The sequence below is a fragment of the Penaeus chinensis genome, chromosome 9, assembly GCF_019202785.1.
Source record: "Penaeus chinensis breed Huanghai No. 1 chromosome 9, ASM1920278v2, whole genome shotgun sequence".
Lineage (NCBI taxonomy): Eukaryota > Metazoa > Arthropoda > Malacostraca > Decapoda > Penaeidae > Penaeus > Penaeus chinensis.
This window is the reverse complement of record NC_061827.1, coordinates 586,175-588,674: the sequence shown is the minus strand read 5'-3', so window position 1 is coordinate 588,674 and position 2,500 is coordinate 586,175. Positions and strand designations below refer to the sequence as shown.

Sequence of the window (2,500 nt, the reverse complement as noted above, 5' to 3'; positions counted from 1 at the left end):
TGTGATATTCAGAAGTGCTCAGACTCAGAAATGATGAAAAATAAAAACAAAAGCGATGAATCTGTCTACATTATTCTGATCTTATGGTTGTTCGTGGCATCAACAGGTAAGTCCCCTGTGATAATAACACGGAGTCAACAGGTAAAATCCCTGGTGATAATAACGCAACTTTGGCTCTGATACGTTTTATTATTATTATTATTATTATTATTATTATTATTATTATTGTTATTATTATTATTATTATTATTGGTTGGTTATTTATTTTTATAAAGGGGGTAAATGTGAGATTCTCACTGCAATAACATTTAGAAAATTATTTCGGCAATTTTTGAGAAGTTAATTAGCATACGTAGCGGGTGAGAATAAAGGAATATAAAAATCCGGAGTTTAAACATACTTGTCGCGTTAATGAGAAAGAGAATGAGAGGGAGAGAGAGAGAGAGAAGAAGAGGGAGACGGAGAAGGAAAAGGAGAGGGAGAAAGAAGGGGGAAACGGAGAAGAAAAATAGACGAAGAAGGAAAAGGAGTGGGAGAAAGAAGAAGAGGGAGACGGAGAAGGAAAGGGAGAGGGAGAGAGAAGAGGGAGACGAAGGAAAGGGAGAGAGTGAAAAAAGTTCCTCCCGCCGCAGTGGCCGAAGGGGTGTGACGGTTCCCATTGATCTACTTGGAACGAAGCCAGCAACACCCCCCCCCCCCTCCCTTCCTCCCCCTTTCTCTTTCATTCTCTCTTTTTTTGTTTCACTTTCGTCCCTCCTTTGTGTGTCGTTGTTTGTTGATGTAACAATTTTATAAATATGGTAAGGTGTTTTTGGCTTTCGTGACTTCCCATTAACATTTCATTCATATTATTTACTTTCTTCTTTTTTGTTTTTGTTTTGGACAATCCATTTCTCTGTTGCTTTTGTGTCTTAAATACGAAACTGTAAGGAAGAACGTGAAAGAAGGGCCTCTTTGTCAATGGCTAAACGAACAAACTCAAATGTGACATTAGAGTTTAGGCCTAAGCTTATGAGTCTTCCTCTTGCAGAGCTGGGAGGTACTGCCGGGTACTCGTGGCATTAAAATTTGTCCCGTGTTCATGTATTTCAAGACTGAAAAGTGCTTATTAGCGGATCAGATATATAATGGTTCCAGAACTGTAACGGTACTGTTTATAACCGAGGCGAGTAGAGGTGCCGCTAGATAGGACCGCCTTTCCCATCACCTTATGTAGAATTTTTCTTCGATCTGTGCTAACCACGTACCTTTGCCTTGCAGAGCTCCACCCGCACCATGTTCAAGTGCACGTGGGCCGGCTGCCAGGAGATGACATCCGCCTGCGATGCCATTGAGAGACACATCCGCGCCATCCACCTCGGGTACGGAGTCCTTTGTGGCGAGACCCTCGAGCCGGGCGGGGCATGCTCCCGGGCCCGCGGGGGACGCCCTTTCTTTGTTGAATATGGAAATAGATTAGTCACATAAGATTTGGCGGATGTTAGTTTTGCTCTTTGATGATGGTGTGGGTATTAAAGAGTGGAAATGAAAGAAGGTAGACAGATTATTAGCTTGATTACTTAGTAGCATGTCAAGAAAGAACTGGCTCGATCGTTAGCTGATGGTGGTCATTTGTTGATATTGCATGACATTAGTAATGCATGGATGTGGATATAAATAAAGCTGACCCCCCTCCCCCTCCAGGCGCGAGGAGGTGAGCAGCGAGCACAGCGACAGCGACAGCGACGACGAGGATGACCACGAGGAGGAGTTCTACTGGCGCGAGGTGGAGGTCAACGTGGCCACGTGGGTGGACCCCTGCGAGCCCCTGGTGGCGCCCGTGGTGCCCCCACCCACCCCGCCCGCGCCCCCTGCCATGACCGTGACCGTGGCGCCATCGCCGCCCACACCCCCGGCGGCCGTCGCCCAGCCCTTGGGCGTGGGCATCCCGCCCGGGCCCATCCAGCCGTCCCACCCGCAGTACATCCATGTGTCGTCGCCGCCCACGCTCAGCCACATGGACATGGCGCGCCCGCCCCACGAAGGTCAGTCGCGATTTCGGTTCGCCCCCTAAGGGACTCGCCCCTGGTCATGGGCGTTATCTTAGGGGGCGCATTCGTGTAACTCTTTTGCCTCTTCTTATTACTCGGAAGGAATCACTTTCCCGCCCGGGAGTTTGCTTGTAGCTTTAGATTTTGTTAAGCGTCCAATGTCACCGCCCTTTCCAGGTCTCAGAATCATGAAAATTCAAGAAAGTTTGTGATTTGACATTTGTTTAAGTAACTAAGGCATGTCACGCAGACAAGGATGATGCAATACCATGCCAGTGTTATTATGCCATTCATTTGAAATTCACGTCATCCGTTGCAGATCCCGAGTACAGACGCCAGGCCGCCCCCATGCCCCTCTCCAGCTCATGGCCTCGCACCTCCACTTTCATGGTGAGTTTGGAAACAGATCTTCCTTACGTCTGCTTTCTGCTGTCTGAACATTTTGACTTTCTACTGCCATATTTAAATGA

General features: G+C 47.5%; 1 protein-coding gene across 1 annotated transcript in view; it reads left to right on the top strand.

Annotated features, from left to right (window-relative positions):
- Positions 1–2,500, top strand: part of LOC125028606 (zinc finger protein 704-like) — a 53,850-nt gene that overhangs the window by 50,395 nt on the left and 955 nt on the right. The window contains exons 3-5 of the mRNA XM_047618074.1: positions 1,261–1,361; positions 1,684–2,024; positions 2,350–2,420. Coding sequence (XP_047474030.1) covers positions 1,261–1,361; positions 1,684–2,024; positions 2,350–2,420 — 513 coding nt within the window. The remainder of the gene's footprint in view (positions 1–1,260; positions 1,362–1,683; positions 2,025–2,349; positions 2,421–2,500) is intronic.